Here is a 17,246-nt window from a genome sequence, read left to right as displayed (position 1 = left end):
ACTTCTAATCCTTTGTATCTCAGCCTCAATATTATTCTTTATGAAGCACATTTCACGGCCCTGCTTGGACTAAGTTAGGTAACCCCGTTTGTCATTGACAAAGCTTATTATTTTTCTTCTATAGTAGTCCTAACTCATTTTTTTCCCATTATTAACAATTATTAATGGAGTACCTAATATGTGCTGGAAACTCGTATTTGTGATAAATTAGTGAACAAATAGTTAAAGATCCCTAGCTCACAGAGCTTATGTTCTATCACAGGGAATACTGGAAATAAACAACACATAAAAGAATAAGGAGATAATTTAGTGTATTAGAAGGTGATAAGTAATAAAAAAGAAAAAAAGGAAAACAGCTAGTAAAAGGGTTTATGAATTCTGGAGAGACTGGATTTTTAATTGAGGTGGTTAGCAAGCCTCATTGAAAAGGTGATATTTGAGAAAATACCTGAAGGATATGAAGGAAGTAGCCCTGTGGATGTCTGGAGGAAGAACATTCCTGACAGATAATAGCTACTACAAAGGCTTTATGGGAAGCTTGACTGGGTGCTTTGGGAACAGTAAGAAGGTTCTTGTGACTCAAACACAGTGAGCAATGATAGGTTATAGGAGATGAGGTGGAAGAGGTAAAACAAGACAGATTGTGTTGGGGCTTTTAAACTCAAAATAAGGATTCTTGTTTCTACTCTGAGTGAAAGGGAATTCATTGCATGTTTTAAGCAGAGCGATGGCATGATCTTGCCTATGCTAAACTATGTTTCAATACAATTACTTTGGCTGCTATTGAGATCCTTGGTTTGCCCCAGGGATCAAAGTATTTTCAGGTGGAAGTGATGAGAAGGAGAAATCCAAGTTTTTTGGTTTAAGCAACTAGAAAAAGGGAATAGCCATCCATTGAGGTGGGGAAGGCTTGGCGGTGGGGGTGGGGAAGGCTTGGCGGTGGGGGTGCAGGTTTGATGGGAAATGGTTAAAAAGTTCAGTCTGGGATGCACTGAACTTCAAATGTTTATTAGATATTGACAGGAAGATGTCAAACAGGAAGTTACATATCAAAGTCTAGAGTTTAGGAAAGAGATATACATTGAAAAATTATATTTGGGGTTCCTGAGCTTAGTATTGTATTTAAAGCTATGAGACTGAATGAGATCATTGATGGAATGAGTATGGATAGAAAAGGGATTAAGACAAAGGACTAAATTCTTCAGGATATCAATATTAAATATCAGGGAGATGAGAAGAAACCAGCAAAAAGAGACCAAGAAGGAGCCAATGGCAAGGTAGTAGGAAAATCTGGTGAGTGTGGTGTCCTAGAATCCAAATGAATCAAGTGTATCAAGATAATGGAGTGATCAGCTATGTCTCCTGCCACTCATAGTTTAAATAACATGAGAATTGAAAACTGGCAACTGAATGTAACAAAACAGTGACCACTGCTCTTTCATTGGCTTGGTCATAGAAAATGGCAGATCAGAGCGGTTTATGACAGAATGGTGATAGACCAATTAGAGACATCATGTCTGATGTCTCTCAAAAATCCTTGCTGCAAAGGGATGCAAAGAAAGGACTTCGTAACCATGGTGGATGTACAAGGAAGTGAGAGGGGCAAGGCAATCGGGAATATATTTAAGAGAATGAATATAATGATGGGCCTCACCTTTAGGTCAGGAAGTACAAAGACATCTTTAGCTGAAGGAAACAGAAAAGGTAGTAGATTTACAGATTATAATTTCAGTGGGAACTAAAAAAGGAGAGAATTGGAAGGAGAAGAGGCAAGTGTATGTTTCAGAGAATGAGATGACAAATAGAGCTTACACGGAATAAATAGTAACTATTACAAGTAAGGTATGACGGTGAGAGTGAATGGCTAAAGAATGGTGGAATAAAAGCCCGTTAGTGAAAGAAAGGACAAGGAACTAAGTCTGGAGCATCAGAAGGATCATCTACAGGTATAATGAAATAATACTTCTACATGTAGAAAGAAATTGTCAAGACTAAGGACAGACATTGTACTGAAAGGACTAATGCAGTAGCTAAACTATCCAGGCATATTCATTTGCATTGATGCAGGTAACAGGTAGCCTAAGAGTTGAATTTAAACAGGGTTTGCTTGTGCCAAGAATGTAAGGGAGCAAAAATGTGTCAAGGGAGCCAAGAGTATATGCAAGCAAATAATCATAATGCTTAAATATGGAGCTTAAGATGGGTAAGAAGACAGAACATGAAGGGAATGAGGGAGACAATTCAAACTTGATATCATAACTAGAATTGAAGTTCCAGAAGAGTGCAACTTTAGCTGAAGTTGAGACACAAATGAGAATGCCCTGAAAAGATAGGAAATAGTGGTGGTCAGATGATGAATGTGTGAAAGTCAATGCAGTAAGGCTATTATTGGTTATAATGAGGTCTAAAATGTGACTGCAGAAGTGTGGGGCCTCAGGTGAGAACAATTTCCTTAATGAATTTGAGGAAGTGAGATCTTGGGTGTGGAAAGGTTTACTTATCTGTATTTTTAACACACTGGATGAGGCAGGAAGAGTGTTATGAGTTGAATTGTGGCCACGAAAATTCATATGTTGAAATCCAACCCCCAGTACCTCAGAATGTGACCTTTATTGAGCTGAGGTCTTTTACAGAAGGGATCGAGTTAAAATGAGGTCATTAAGGCGGGCTCTAACCCACTGTGACTGGTGTCCTTATAAGAAGAGGGAAGTAGAAGACAGAGATACATTGGAGAAAGGAGATACAGGCAGAAGATGGCCATCTGCCAGTCAAAGAGTGAGGCCTGGAACAGACCCTTTCCTCATAGCCCTCAGAAGAAACCAATTCTGCCAAACCTGGATTTTAGACTTCCAGCCTTCAAGACCTTGAGGCAATAAATTTCTGTCATTTAAGCCACTTGGTCTGTGGTACTTTCTTATGACAGTCCTGACAAGTTAATGCAAAAATAGTATTGGAGAAACTGACTAGAAAGAAGCATTAAGAAATAAGTAGAATGACATAGGATTAGTCACCAAACAAAGCAGTAAAAGATAGTGGTGATAGAATCTCAAGCTGGGATTTCAGAAAGGATAAAACGAAAAGGGTCTGAAAAAGTCAATGACAACACTGAAGGTATTTACCCAACTCCAAACCACCTTTTTAAAGGTTGAGGGGAAGATGTCAGGGAAGAGTCAATTTTTATTACGGAAAGAAAATGTTTAAAAGAAAGCTTGTTTTTGTGATTGTAACTGTTTTTTGAATTGTGTCTTCCCTGCTAGATTTTTCTCATGATCATATCCCCCATGTCCATCTTGGGCCCAGGTATCCATGTTGGCAAAATAATTGGAAAGTCATCATTTTTCCCTGTGTTGGGCAGAAAAAATGATAAAAAGGTAGTTTGGGGTGATTTGGAGTCATATATATTTGGGGAGTGGAGTTAAAAAATCACAATTCTTTGGGAGGAAGTAGGAAGGGATTTAATTTGTAAGACAAGAAAAAGGATTAACTTCATATAAATGGAAGTGTTTCCGTTTCCTTCTAAGCAGAAATAAAGGGACAAAAATTTGGTAAAACTCTCATGTTTGTTTGAAGTTAGGGAATTAAAGGATTTCTTCTGTGATAAATTCTGTTTTCTCTCTGAACTCAGCAATGTGGTCATCTGCAGGGGGTAAATGTTATACAGATGAATTTTAACTTAAAACCTTAGGATGTAAATCATATATGGTTTTTCTTTATTTTTGTAAATGAAATTTGTAAAATTTAATTTTTAATCAATTCTATACACCTACTTAATGGAAAATTTAATCTTATTTTCTCCAAGGATCCTCATTCACCTCTCCCATAAAGATAGAATAAATTTTACCTTTCCTCTGGTATTGGAACTGCTGAATGCTGGTCCCTACATCTTTTTCTCATAAAGAGCAGTTCTAGGCCTGTTCACATATGCCCGTCACATGAAGGCCTTCCTACCGACCACTGACATTCCAGGCTTCCCTTCCCTCTAATCTGAATTTTGTGTACAGGTCTCTGAAACTTGACCCCCAAAATTTATTCCCGTTTTGAGGAGTACTCAGATATTCTCACCAGACTTGTGCTACCTACTCTCATCCTCAAAAACATTTCCTGTTTTTCCCTCCTCTGTGGGGACTTGTAATTGCCTCAGAAGTTTTAGAAGTCAGTTGCCAACATCTCTTTCCATGGTACTAGGAAAGAGATGCTAAAATCCATTAGTTTTATTCCCCCTTTAAAAACTTCTGCTATAACAGTAAAGGAGGTGGCAGGGTCAGAGAGTGAAGAATATTTTAATAGGTTTTTCAAATGAGACAAAGTGAGGTCTAAGGGCTTTTAGAGGGATGACCAGGTGTCATTGAGTGTAAATGAAGTGAGTGATGGTGAAATATGATGGCACTCATGGGTTAGATTGTATTTTCTTCAAAAGGGGAGAGACATCAACTTTCCATAAATTGATGTTTAAATTAATTTTGAAATTCCAATAAAAAAATTCCAAAGGAATTTATTTCTTCTATTTAGTGTTGACTACCCCTAAGTATTTGAAAACCTTAAGCTATTTAGGTTTGCTGTTGCTACTGATTTAAGGTATTTTCATGGCTTGTGAACTCATTATTGTTTTTCCAGTCAAAAATCAAATATTGTGACTAAAGAATTGCCTTCCCTACCACCTGGTGAAAATCCTTCCTCCTTCTCCTCACTGTTCTTTATCATATCATTTTGTTTTATTTTCTGTATGGCATTTATCATTATTTAAAACAGGTTTTTTTCCCCCACTTATTTGTCTACTTGGTTATTTTAAAGATGAATCCCTATATGTAGAGGTAGTATTTCATTCCTGGCATATCCCAAGTGCCAAAGGATGGTGTTTGCCATGCACGGGTATTCAATAAATATCTGTTCAATGGATATAAAATATTAATTGTTCTAATACTAAAAAGTGGTTAAAAATCAGCCAAGAGAATAATAACTCAACAAAATGAGGGAAAGGATATAATGAGAAATCTACTATATTAAAAAGGACAAAAAATTTTAATTACTTTTAAATAAATGTAAATTGAAACAAGATATTTTTTTGACTTTAAATTTCTAAGTATTTTAGGATCTCACAATTCTCATGTTTTGTGCATAGAACTAGACTCAGCAAATACACTTTTGCACAAATGCAGAATCTTTTAAATTCATGTAGACAAAAATGTCCACATGGGAAAGAAATAAGCTTTAAGATTAAAGGATAAAAATAATATATTTACCAGTTATACTGGTTGTATTTCATTTTGATCATTAAATGGTTGATTATCATATAGGTGATGAATGCTTTGAAGGATTTTTATGTTTCATTGTTGCAGGTACTGTGGCTATAGACTTGCAAGACACAAGCTGTAGATCAACAAGTGGCCCTACCCTGTCTCTTCCTACAGAGGGAAGCAAAGAAATCAGAAGACCTAGCATTGCTCCCGTTTTAGAGGTTGCAGATACATCATCAATTCAAACATGTGATCTTCTAAGTGATCAATCAGAAGATGAAACTACACCAGATGAAGAAATTTCCTCTAACTTAGAGTATGTTTAGATACTCTACAACAGTTATAAGATTTACTGGGATTTGTGCTACTATGGGACAATGTCCTTACCTTTTGTATATTCCTAGAATTAATTCCATATACTTCTATCAAAACATCCTTCCTATTAGCGAGTATCTCTGTTACCTATAAAGTATTTTAAGATCTCAAATTTCTGGCTTCAATATGTGTTTCCAGGATCAGTTTTATCTAAATTATTTTTTATCCTTAAAGAAGAAAATACATAAATCAGTATTTTCGTGATATAAGATGCATTTTCATGATTTCGTGTTTTTGTTAATTAACCTTTAGTTTATTTCCTTCCATGTCTATATTGAAGTTTGGTCAATTATTCAATGACATATAGCACAGATTTCCTCCATTAAGCTCCCTTTCCTTATCTTAGCGTTCAGTAGTCTTTTTCATATGGTAGACATCAATGATATTTTGAATGAATGAATACATGAGGCACTAGATCTCCTTACTATGCTTTCATAATTTACAGTGCCAGTGTACATGCTATTAATCACATTTTAATCTTCAGTAGAGTTTGTATACTTGTCTTAGTCACATATTATATTGCTATTTCTTGAGGAAAGCACAGTGGTCAGCACTATGGAGTCTGAGTTTGTTTCCCATGGCAGTTCCACCTTATTACTGGTTATGTGCAAGTGACTTTGATTAAACAATCTGAATCAGAGTGTCTAGATCTGTAGAGTGAGTACAATTACTACCTCATAATATTCAGATGTAGATTAACTGAGATAATGGAAAAGTGCTTAGGACACTGATTTGTGCTGAGTAAGCATTCAATGAGTAATAATTACTAGGAGGTGTAGTAGCACTAGTAATAGTAGTGGTAACACCATTTAGACACTTCTCCCGATATCTTCCATATAATAGATGTTCAGTTAATGTTTAATTGACCTAAAATGAACTGAAACAGAATGAAACTTTAAAAAAATCCTTCTTTTAATCCTTCATACTTAAAAAAAATTATTATAGGGAAGTTTGATGTACCCACATAACACAATCCACTCTCCAAGAAATCAAGAGTACTCAAATATTTTTATGAAATATTGGGAACAAGGAGAAGTTTGACTGCCAGTATATTTCTAGAAATGATGTTTTGTGGTGTGATTGAAATTCTTTCTTTACATGTCCTTCTGAAAATATTGAGAGGTGTTTTTTTTTTTATAGCAAACTGAAACTGAAAAAGATTAAGTAATAGTGGAGATTATCAACTTCTAAATTTGCAAAATGTGCAACATTTTACCCTCTGTGAAAAACAGTTTAAACTAGGTTTGAAATTTCTTGGTTAGAAGGCAAATTTTTACCAAAAAACAGTTTTCATACTGGATAAAGGAATCTTGCCACTACTAAATTTTGTTTTATTTCTTAATTTTCACTTACACTACTACTTTTTGATAATTTTATTCTGAAAATTATACAGCTGTGCTATGCCTTTAAGTGGCTACTTTCATAAAGTCAGCAAATAATTATCTTTGATAATATTTTAAACATGATTCCAACAATATTTTGTTTTTAGTGGGTATTTGAATAATTAACTGTTTATTATTTTGTGATTATGCATCCATGACTAATGAATTTTAATGGAATAAATCATAACAAGTCATTTTGCTTTAAATGTGTTTTATAAAAACTAATATTGTCGGGCAGCCCCGGTGGCTTAGCGGTGTAGCACCGCCGTCAGCCCAGGGTGTAATCCTGGAGTTCTGGGATCGAGTCCCACGTCGGGCTCCCTGCATGGAGCCTGCTTCTCCCTCTGCCTGTCTCTGCCTCTCTTTCTCTCTGTGTCTCTCATGAATAAATAAAATCTTAAAAAATTAATATTGTTACTTAACAAATCTTTCTAAATATTTTAAATGAAGGAATAGAATACTTTTCCTAGAAGGAAACAGCTAGTAAATATTTTAGACTTTATAGACCATATAATCTTTGCTGTACTTGCTCAACTATTTTTGAAGTGTGCAAGTATCTGTAGACAATACATAAAATGAAAGAGCATGAGTGTGCTCTAATAAATCTTTACTTGTGGATATTTAAATTTTAATTTCATGTAATTTTTATGTGACATAAAATATTCTTCTTTTGTTTCTTTTCCAACCATTTACTTTAAAACATTTTTCTCAACCTTTTAAAATGAAACAAACAAACAAACAAACAGGGAGATCCCTCGTTGGCTCAGCGGTTCCCGAGTCCTGCATCTGGCTCCCTGCATGGAGCCTGCTCCTCCCTCTGCCTGTGTCTCTGCCTCTCTCTGTCTCTCATGGATAAATAAATAAAATCTTAAAAAAAAAAAAAATTAGGGCAGCCCGGGTGGCTCAGTGGTTTGACACCTCAGCCCAGGGCATGATCCTGGAGACCCGGGGTTGAGTCCCATGTCGGGTTCCCTGCATGGAGCCTGCTTCTCCCTCTGCCTGTGTCTCTGCCTCTCTGTGTGTCTCTCATGAATAAATAAATAAAATCTTAAAAAAAATCAAACAAATACTTTTAATTCATAAAACCAGGTGATGAGCCAGATTTGGTCCATGGGTCCTAGTTTCCTTATCCCTATTTTTAACCGTTTCTTTTTCAAAATGTAATTGCAACATAAAGAGTTGCATCCAACTTTATCAAAATAGAGACACATGGGTATACCTTAATTGTCCAACTTTGTGAATTTTATTCAAATATTTCATATTGTTTTACAGATATGCTAAAGGCTACCCACCTTACTCTCCATATATAGGAAGTTCACCCACTTTTTGTCATCTCCTTCATGAAAAAGTGCCATTTTGCTGTTTAAGACTAGACAAGGTAAGCAATTGTTATTTTCTCTAAAATCGAAATTATGGCATTTTGTAATTACATATATTTAAATAATTTCGTATAGTCTTTTAACTAAAATATGTTTAAATAACATCTTTTCAAATGTAAATGTAATACATAAAATGATGAATCATACTTTCTTAACTGTACTTAAGATTACCCAAACAGTACCCTTCTACTAAAGTACTGGATGAGTCAGTAACAGTCATGTTTTTAAAGAGGAAAAACAAAGGTGCCAGAATCGTAAACCTATGAACTCTCAACATCCAGAGTCTCTCAAAATCACTTTGGCCAAATGCGCACTATTTATTTTGCCAGGCATTTTTGTATAAAAACTTAATGTGGAATTGCTTGGCGGTGAAATTAGCTAGTCTATGTGTTAGCCACAAAGATTCATTATTGACTAGATTGAAAGCTAGGATCAGTGTCCTGGTTACTACTTCCTTTCTTAAAGATTTTATTGTAGTTCTTGATTCTTGCCTTGGATGTTCCAAAGGACCCATTCAAAACAGAAAGAGGACAAGGATGCAAGCTTTTTAGAATCTCTTTCCCAGTAGGGCTGTTGAGCATGACCTGTATAAAAGCTTGTTCTCTTGATGAATGAGAAAGCAGGTGAAAAGAAGATTCTCAAACCCCTCACTTCCCCAGAATTAAAATGTGCCACTAATTCTAACCAGGAATTTATTCTTTTACTCTAAATTTTGGAGTTAATGAGAGTTTAAAACCCAGCTCTCTGCTTATAGGCTTTGCAATCTGGGCAAATAACATCACCATCAAATTTCAGTTTCCGTATCTGTAAAATAGTTATAATTTTAATATAAGCCTCATTGGGTTCTTGTGAGAATTCTATAAATTAGTGCAAGCAAAAAACCTAACACAGTGTCAGGAAGTTAATTAATGAGTAGGCACCAAACGTGTTCTGGCAGTATTCTTGCTATTATTGTTTTTTTTTTTTTATAAGATAAACATCATGAAGCTGTTATTGTCACTCTTGAGGAAGAATAGCAGAACATTAGAAAATTTCTGCCTTTATCTTTCTGAAGTTCTTTTTTTTTTTGTAAATCTTTGCCATTGCTCCCAAATATTCCTTTGCATCCATTAAGATGGACAGTTCCATCTCTCAGTGTTTTTTTTTTTTTTTTTAACTGTCCGCAGTATTTGATAGTGTTGACTAGGTGTGTATTTTTGGTAACATTGATAAATCTTAAGCTTCAGAACCCTTAACCTGTATTAGCCCCTTCTAAGAACCTGTGACTAATTTTTAAATTTTATAATGTTTGTGTTATTTTCCTTAAAGTGGATTCCCCAAGCAACAGAAGTGTAGACCCCACAAAACCTGGATTCACTTCTGGTGGCACTTTACTTTTTAACACAAGATTCAATAGAAAAAAAACCTACTGGGAAATCAAAGATGGAAATGATTGATCTCCAAGCAGGGAACCTGATAAAATTGAAAAGCTGAACTTTCAGAGATAAGGATTGATGAAGGAAAGATAGAGAGGTTCTTTTAAAGACAAATACTCTGAACTGCCCTTTACCATATCAAGAAAGCAAAGTTTCTGAATGTTGTTCACTGGCTGCTGACATCTGGTATTATCCTTTATCTATTTAGCATTAGTCTGTCTGGAGGTGGTGGTGTGTTATATAAATGAATGCTTATTTTGCAATCAGGAGATGGGATTATGCAGCCAGTCCTACTGCACCTGGGAAGTGTGTGAGTTGGGATTACTTGCCCAGTTCATTCTACATCGGTATCAACAAGCTGGTTCCTGATCAAGATTTATCAACAGTAAATTCCCTGTTTTCTCCTTGGTTTTTTTTTTTTTTTTTTTAATTTTTATTATTTATTTATTTATTTTTTTTATTTATTTATTCTACTTGAGCTACTTGTAAATCTCCTAAATTAGTTCTTTTTCCTCATTTTATCTCATAAATAATTGAAGTTCTTAATAATCTCAACATCACTTGTCACTCTTCTCCTACCATGGTGGCAGATCCTACTTATATTTGTAAATCTCCAATCATACTTCCAATGAAGCCTTATTGTCCACCTTTGAAAAAATAATTTCCCCTTTTCTTCATTCTTTTTTACATCTTAAACTTTCTAGATTCATTTTCCTACTGATTACAGCTTTTAGAAGTTCTCTTACTAAAATCCTATTAGTGTTAAATTTTGTCAATTTCAATTTCCCTAGAATTGTCCCTATTCTTGATAGTTTTGCTGGGTGTCCATGTCCAGGATATGAGTTTTCTTTTTCTTTTAGCACTTTGGGATTTTATTAACTGCCTTTTGAGTTCCATGTTGCTTTTGGAGCAGTAGGCCATCATTTAGTCCCTGTGGGTGATCTCTCTCTTTTGTCTGACTGCTTTTAAGATATCATTGTCTGGTTGTTTTACACTTTAATAACCATGCATATGAAGCTGGATTTTTATTTATTTACTTGAATTAGGATTCACTTGCTTTCTAGAACCTGGATTTGAGTGTTTCATTAATTCTAGAAAATCCCTAGTTAATATTGACTTAAATAGGGCTTCTCTTTGATACTCTTATTTCATTTTAGATATTCTGTTTAAATATATGTTAGACATTGTCACACTATTTTCTAAGTATCTTAATTTTTCAGTATTACTTTGTATCTCTTTTCTTTTCCCATTCTTAGTAGTTACCTCAACTCTGCAGTTGAACGGTTCACATGCATCAAATGTGCAATCTAATTTATCTTTTGAGTTTTTGTTTTTCATTGTTATTTCTTTTAATATCTACCTGAATATTTAAATTACTTCTTGTTCTTTGTTCATACTTTAAATGTTCTCTTTATTTCCTTGAATGTAGTAAGTGTATTCACTTGCTGTTCTGAATTTAATAACCGAATTTGTAGTCTTTGTGAGTCTAATTCTATTGTTTATTGTTTCTGCTGACTCATGGTGCCTTGTTCCCTACAGCATTTTGTAATTTTTTTAATTAAAGAATAGAGGTAGAGAATATCCCAGAATTGGTGATGAATCCACAGAGAATCGACTAATCTCAACCCAAATAAAAAGAAACCCACATAGAAACATAGAAAGATAAAAAAACAGAACACTAAAGCAGTTCTCCATGCAGATAATTTAGTTTAAAAGAATCTTTGTTTAATAATGCTAAATCCAGTAAGTACTAACTCCCTAGAACATAGCAAAATACTTTCAGGATAACAATGAGTTTTTGATAGTGTATTGTTACTGTTTTGTTGTTGTTATTAGCATTGGTGTTTTACATTTGCGTATTTCTATCATTATCTTGCCAGCTCAGGTATACATTTAGGTAATTGAGGGTTTTGTTTTGTTTTTTAACAACAAAGTAAATCTTTTCGGTATCCATACTTTAGATATTCAGTACTTGGAATGTTCCAAGGTTATTTAATTATAAGCTTACTATACTTCTGGAATTGAAAGACAGAGGTAGATTTTTTTCTAGCTTTTTAAAGCTATGGCTGACAAAAATTGATATATTTAAATATATAGCATAATGTTTTGATATATGTCTACACTATGATAATTTTTAAATACAGATATCCAGATGTCATTTAGCAATATGCTTTAGTTTACAGTAGAACATGTGCACACTCATATTTTGACTTTCTTCTTCCACATCAAGCTACACACCTGCAATACATTTGTCTTGTCCATCCATTTCCTGAAATGGGTGGGGAACTGGGCATAGGAAAATGTAACTATTTTCAAATTTATTTAAAATAAAGGATTTACTAGATTAGATTAATTTTACTTTTCCATATATCTTGAATTTTTCCAGCAAATTTTAGTGGAGTGTAAAAATGGCATTTCTTTGTATAATTTTTCCTCTCTAGAGTTGCCAGCATAACTACTATGAGGACGCAAAAGCCTATGGATTCAAAAATAAGCTAATTATAGTTGCAGCTGAAACAGCTGGAAATGGATTGTATAATTTTATTGTTCCTCTCAGGGCATATTATAGACCAAAGAAAGAACTTAATCCCATAGTACTGCTTTTGGACAACCCGTAAGTATATTTTAAAATACCCAAACAAGACAAAGAGTTTTTAATATTATATCAAAAAATAACTTATTCTAATTTGCTTAGAGTATTTTAAATCAGATACATTATGGCAGATGATTCATTGGGAGATATATTTTGTGCTATGCTGCAAAACAATCATTGAATATGGTTGTTTCACAAATACTACTTAAAACCTCACTGGAACACTTTGAGCTTTTTATTTAAAACTATTTTGCAAGTGGTCATCACTCAATACCAGTGGGAAACAGGCCATTGAAATAATTACGGTTATTTTCCTTAAATTAATCAACTAGCCTGGAAATTTTCTGCCAAAACTGGACAATTTTTTGTCTTTCTAAAGAACCATTAATTATCAGCCAAGCATTAATGATCCATTCTTATGTTATACTATGATACATCATCATAACTTATTATGATTCTTCCACTGTTAAAACATATATTCTATAACATAACATGAATAATTAATGCTTTACTGTGTTCATTTATTTTGAAAATGTTGGATTGATATACTCTTGCAAAATAAGACTACCTAAGCGTTTAAAAATCCTTATGCAAATATAAATGTAGGTCATGAATGGCATGGTCAAACCCATTGTATCCTAAAATTATGATATTCCTCTCTGTGAGTCAAAATTGGTAGCAGATGGTCCTTAGATCAATACCATATTTTAGGATCCTCCAACACTCCTCTTAAATTCTAAAGTGATGCAGAATTTCAGGATAAACTAAATGAGGCCAAAATCTGTTGCCTTGTCTCTGCCTTTAAAATTTATCAAAAGAAGTTCTTGAAAACAAAAATATCTTCCCACTATAGTATAACTTTATAACATTGTTTATACTAAATATACAAATATCAAGACACTCATTGATGCATCTTTTTTTAGCATCATTATCACAATGATAATCAACTCTAAAACTTGAGAACACTCTAGAAGTTTCAGTTGAAGCATTTTCAGATATGATGCCTCAGTGACTTTCCTGATACCACTTTGGTGTCCAAGGAAAGGTCAGGTAAATTTAGGGCAGTTATGGGGACAGAAACTTGGACACATGGTCAGAAGAAATGAAAGCTTAATGAAACAAATCTTAGGAGGATGAAAGTTGGGGTGCTGGATGGCTATGGCAATGGCAATGAAGTCCTTGTAAAACACCTCCAAGGCCTTTGAAAGTATCTCTAATTGTAGAAACTTTCTGGCAGGAAACTCAAAGGAACTGGCTGAAGTGGCACACAAGAAATGCTTAATTGACCTTGTGAATTCTAATGCATCAGATTTTCGCTCTTTTTGCTTATGTTGTGTCTGTTCGCTTAAGACAGAATTTAAGGCAAGGGCATTTACAAGTTGATTGTCTTAGAACATTCCCATTTTATATGGCTTGGATCAGAGTGGATCCACTGAGGCCTCAGAATACAGAAAGGAACATAGAAAGAGGCTGGAAAAAGTAGAGCTGTGCTTATAGCATCCCTATGGCAAAGCAGGGTAAAAACTGATCTTTCCTTTGCTTTACGTTATATCAGGGTAAAATTTCTTGTTTTAGTGTGTAAATTTGATTGGATTCCTGGATCCAATTTCAATGTGTGTATGTGTTGGTGAGTGGTTCCTCACATCTCCAATAAGCAACATTTGAAACATCAACCAGGAGTCCTACAATTCAAGTAGAGTCTAACACTACTAATATCTAGATTAAGGGTTCCACAGGGTAAGGGCTCAGTCCTACAGGATTGCTCCCTTCCCTTCAGAAGCCAGTCACAAGCTTTAGCTTATCACCCATGTTTCTGACTGGCCAGCAATAGATTGGAGGTTCCAAAGGCCCCATCCTTGGACATTGGACACTACTTAACAAGTCCAGGATGTTAGCTATATTTCTGACCAACAGACTAGAAATCAGTTCCCTACTAATTTCCCTAGAAAGTAGTTTCCATTAATTTGCTAAAACAACTTACGGAACTCAGAGCAACATTTTACTTACTGTATTGCTGGTTTATTATAAAAGAGTATAACTCAGGAACAGCCAGATGGAGGAGATACATAAGGCAAGCTATGGGGAAAGGGCAAGGAAACTCCAGCTCTGAGGCACCACTATTCCCAGATCTCCATATATTCACCAACCCAGAAGCTCCTCAGATTCCTTCTTTTGGGTTTTTATGGAGGGGTCATTACTTAGACATAATTGGTTAACTCATTGGCCATTGGAGGTCAAACTCAAACTCCAGCGTTTCTCCCCTCTCCTCAGAAATCAGGGGATGGGACTAAAAGCTCCTTCTATTCATGGTTGGTTCCCCCACAGCAAGCCCCCCAAAAGGGTGCTTTCCAAAAGTCATCTCATTAATACCAACCCAGTGTGGAGGAAAAGGGCTTGTTATGAATAGCAAGATACCTATTTCACTTTTATGACTCTGAAGCGATATCAGGAATGAGGACAAGACAACAAAGATGTTCCCATTGATCTTATCCTCAGGAAATTTTAAGCATTTTGGGAGCTATGATCCAAGAATTATGAATGATCTGAATGTTCAAATATATATTTCTTATAAATCACAATATTGCACCTCCCAAAAGAATCTCTCTCTCCAAATTTTGGAGTGGTATTTACTCCCTGGAATGAAGATGGGCTCTTCTCTTTTTAACATCTGTTCTTATTAAGTAATGCCATCTCAGCATCACTAATCCCCCTTTCTCCATCTCATTATCCCATTGAACAGGTGGCAGGGGCTAGAGTTCCTTAACATGTGTACCTTAGGTAGATTTTTGAATGGCTATAACTAAATTAGTCCTCTTCATCTGGTTCTGAATAAACAGGTTGCCAAAATGCCCAGTTACTGATGGATTGGTTGATTCATTGATTTGTAATTTAGAATTATAAAAGCAAGTGATTGTTTTTATAATCTTAATTCCTGAATCTGGTTAATCATAAAAAAACCCTGAAAATTCTGTTTCTCTTAATTACTGGTAAAATGGTCAATAGTTCTTTGTAAATCTAGATGTAGCTTTTATCAGAGAGTATTTTGTCAGAATAACATCATAGAAATCATTTAATAAAATTAATATTCTTTACTTCTACCCTCTGTTCATAATAGTAATAATTGTTGAACATTTACTACATGTCAGTCATCACACTAGACACTTTACCTTTGTTTTACATTTTATTCCCCTTAGAAATATATCCACATCATATAGTGATGATTTATTCTCAGAGAGATGTACCAAGTAACTTAAGATCTCAAAGTTCACAACTTACAATGATAACATTTAAATAAACCAGCTTATGTCCCTTTGTTACAATACTCTTATTTTATAGGCAAGGAAAAACAGACCAAAGAAATTAAATTACTATTTCTAGAGTCAATTCTAGGATTAGAACTTTCTATATAATTCACAGTGCATTCTTATTTCAACTATAAGATCTTGCTTAACCTACAGGTTTTTGATATATGTAAAAAATACATTGTCAATTCTTTTTAGTAACAACATATTTTAACTTTGGATTATTTTGCATTACAGATTTTCTTGGTTTCCTGACTTAGATTTTGGACTCCAACTATTCCCGTGTTGTTGTTTGTTAGATGATTTTTGTGGGATTTGACTTTTCAGTCAAAGGATTAGGAGAAAAGTACATGTTTATTATCTTCCTGAGTACTTCCCAAAAGTGGTATCTAGCATTTTTATTTGTTGTCCTCTGCCCTTTTGGTCAAGAATGAGGAAACAAAAACTAAACACTAGTAAATAATGTTCCAAGAGGTTTTGTGCAATTTTTTTTAATGAGATAACTGTTGTTCTGCCATAATTAGTATTTCACAATGTATCCTACAATGTTACAAAGAAATATGTTGCTTTCTTCTTCAAAATATTTCCATGTTATAAGAAATTATACACTAAGAATTGTACATACTTTTATTATTAGTTTAGTGGGGTTTGACTTTGTTTTAAATTTACATGAGCATTGCTGAAAGTAATATTCATTTCATGGCTATTTAGGAAATTTAGTTGAAAGACCAATTAATTCAATATAACAAATAAATAATAACAGATGTCATAAGTATGGGATTTAAAAATGCAAATTAAATTGATAATATTCACAAACATGATATGTCAAAACAAGTGTTTATAATGTTTCCAAATAGAAAGCCTTCTAGATCTCATCTGGTAACAAAGTGAAACCCAGTCACAATGGAAAACATCTTGCACTTGATACTGGCTCGTAAGAGGTGGTCTGAGTTCTGATTGCGTGGCCATCTGTTTTGTTTGTTCTGTTGTTGTGCCATACTGATTTTCAAAATTTTGATTACCACCCCAACCTTAAAGGTCATCTAGTCATCTGATAATATCATTTCATATTAAAGACAGAAAAAAAAGTCAAAAGCTTTGGAATATGTTACTCAAAACTACATAAAGTTGAAGTACAAGAATCCAGGCTTATGTTCCTAATTTTTACATCTTATTTACACAAACCTTTTTATTACATCAATCTTCTTTTCATATATAGTGTCCGGTAAACTTTGGCTTATTTCAAAAGCAATGATAAATTGATACATCAGAGTCCTTATTAAAGACATTTAAACTTTAGACTCATAGATCTGAGATAGGGTCTAAGCTAACTTACCTTCTTGGTTAAAAGCCTTTTGCATGTTATTAAGTTTCTCTAAGCCTCAATTTTCTCATTTGTAAAATGAATAGAACATTTATCTTAATAGGTAATGTTGAAACTCTATAAGACAGTGTATATGAAGCACTAGTGAAATATCTCACTTAGAAAAAAGGCAGTCAGGAAATGTCAGTTTCCCTTCTTCTACCAATCAAAAAAGTGACATTGTCATTTTTCAAACTGATGAG

The 17,246-nt window shown here is 34.2% G+C and overlaps 1 protein-coding gene across 9 annotated transcripts in view; it reads left to right on the top strand.

Annotated features, from left to right (window-relative positions):
* The window catches only part of KCNT2 (potassium sodium-activated channel subfamily T member 2), a 375,231-nt gene that overhangs the window by 266,084 nt on the left and 91,901 nt on the right, over positions 1-17,246 (top strand). For all 9 annotated transcript variants that reach the window (XM_072814992.1, XM_072814994.1, XM_072814987.1 and 6 more), the window contains 3 exons: positions 5,337-5,550; positions 8,264-8,369; positions 12,227-12,399. In XM_072814992.1, coding sequence (XP_072671093.1) covers positions 5,337-5,550; positions 8,264-8,369; positions 12,227-12,399 — 493 coding nt within the window. The remainder of the gene's footprint in view (positions 1-5,336; positions 5,551-8,263; positions 8,370-12,226; positions 12,400-17,246) is intronic.

This window comes from Canis lupus, chromosome 38 (assembly GCF_048164855.1).
Source record: "Canis lupus baileyi chromosome 38, mCanLup2.hap1, whole genome shotgun sequence".
Classification (NCBI taxonomy): domain Eukaryota; kingdom Metazoa; phylum Chordata; class Mammalia; order Carnivora; family Canidae; genus Canis; species Canis lupus.
The sequence above is the reverse complement of the archived record's forward strand: the minus strand, read 5'-3'. Positions and strand labels throughout refer to the sequence as shown.